Here is a 2,022-nt window from a genome sequence, read left to right on the forward strand (position 1 = left end):
GGGAAAATGAGTGAGAAAAGCCACTCTTGCTTATATCTAATAAGCCTCAACAGAGAGGAATCAAGCAAAATTCAATGCCAACAATGGTTCAATAGCACTGGACTAAAAGCAGAAATAGAAGGTCCAATTCTAACAGCACAAGTCCAATGCTTAGGCACAAAAATGTACAAAACTAAAGTGAAAAAAGATACTAACATCAGGTATAGACTACATTACTAGTACAATGAGACAGTTGACCTCATTAGTTCTTCTAACTGCTGCACTAACTATGATAACTATGATAAATTATGAACAAAACATACAAGTTTAGAATGTTATACACAGTCCAAAAGACAGTCCTACTAGGTACAGCACAAGCCTACTCAAGACACTTTTAATTCACTAGTAGAACTTAAACAGAACACTATCGGCATATAAAAAAAAAACATACTCTCAACATTACCACATAAAATAACACAATAAATGTATCACCAAACAATATAACAGTACATACTCTCTACAATCAACATCCAACTACGTAATACATATTCTTAAATGATCAATGCTAGACACTATAAAACAAGCAACTCACATTCTATATAACTGCCATTCATTAATGTTATAAATACACCACCTGACACTAAAACACATAATATTAACTACATACTAATAAAGCCCACAACAACAAAAAGAAAAACAATCAAAAAACAAACTAATGAAGTATACATGCCCAAAAGACAATGCTCCATACACTATTAGAACACAGAGGTGCATCTGGTGGGAGCAGGAGAAACATGCACAAGGCTGTTTTAAACATGACAACAACAACACAATTTCTTATTTCGTCAGAAGGCCAGCAATTTTGAGGAGAGGTGTGGGTTAATCAATTACATTGGTCACAGTACCTGATTGGTTTTTATTTTATTGATCCTGGAAAGATGAAAGGTAAAACTGGCCTTGGTGGGATTTGAACTTAGAAAAAAAAAAAAAAAAAAAAAAAAAAAAAAAGAGCCAGGAGAAATATTGCAAAGATTTTAGCCTGATACTGTAATAATTCTATAATACATTTCCCTAATAATTTTGTAGGGAAAAGTTAATAAAATTTCCTCCAGTACTTACTGGTATTTATTGGTTCAAGAAGAATGAAAGGCAATGTTGACCTCAGTGGGATTTAAATGGTAGGCATTTAACCAATGCTTTAGCAACACTTCCAATCCAATACTCTAACAACACAAACAACAATAACATAACTTACTGTTTCGCACAATGTCTTTGATTATAGTCTTCTCGCTTGAAATGCTATATACAATATGGCCTTCAGAATTCAATTTAACCTGAAAGAAATTAGATGTTTGATTTAAATAAACACTGATGTACTTTTATGTACATGCACACACAAGAATCTGTTAAAGTATATTCTTTAGTTGGTGGTGTAGCAAGAAGGAAACTCAATATAGCCTAGCATAATTAATTGACAGATGCCAAGTTAAATGTTCTGGCTGGAGTAATTTAAGTGATGTACATATGTCATGCTTTAGCCTGATTGGGATCACACTGCATGTTATGATACTGTGTTTGGTAATGCAAGTGAGTGGTGCTGTATAGAAATCATTGCCTTTTCAATCTAATTTTCTGTCCAACCTGGAAGTTTAGATAGAAAAAAGTTGTGGTGCCAGTTGGTACCTCAGAGCACCCAATTCTCTAGGATTTATCAAGAGTTATTAGAAACATAGTATACTATATGATAATTAGTTAAGGAGTCTTGAACTGAAATACAGAAAAAAAATTTCTATGAAAGTATAACCTTCAACAAAATATAACTTCTTTATCATTTAAAATAAATATAAAAGATTTTTTTTCTATGTGACTAAAAACATCAGAAATATGATAAAATAATCCTTGGTGTTTTCATTTCTTCATCTTTATTTGTCTGATTCTTTTATTATTGGCTATTTACATTGTGATACTGCAATGAACTGTGACTAAAGTTTACATCAACCAATATCTACCCACCTTCTACTAAATAATATATATATATATATA

General features: G+C 31.8%; 1 protein-coding gene across 1 annotated transcript in view; it reads right to left on the bottom strand.

Annotated features, from left to right (window-relative positions):
- LOC106877699 (neurexin-4) overlaps positions 1-2,022 on the bottom strand; it is a 424,377-nt gene that overhangs the window by 255,957 nt on the left and 166,398 nt on the right. The window contains exon 9 of the mRNA XM_052966322.1: positions 1,235-1,313. Within this exon, the coding sequence (XP_052822282.1) occupies positions 1,235-1,313 (79 nt within the window). The remainder of the gene's footprint in view (positions 1-1,234; positions 1,314-2,022) is intronic.

The sequence above is a fragment of the Octopus bimaculoides genome, chromosome 3 (genome assembly GCF_001194135.2).
Source record: "Octopus bimaculoides isolate UCB-OBI-ISO-001 chromosome 3, ASM119413v2, whole genome shotgun sequence".
NCBI lineage: Eukaryota > Metazoa > Mollusca > Cephalopoda > Octopoda > Octopodidae > Octopus > Octopus bimaculoides.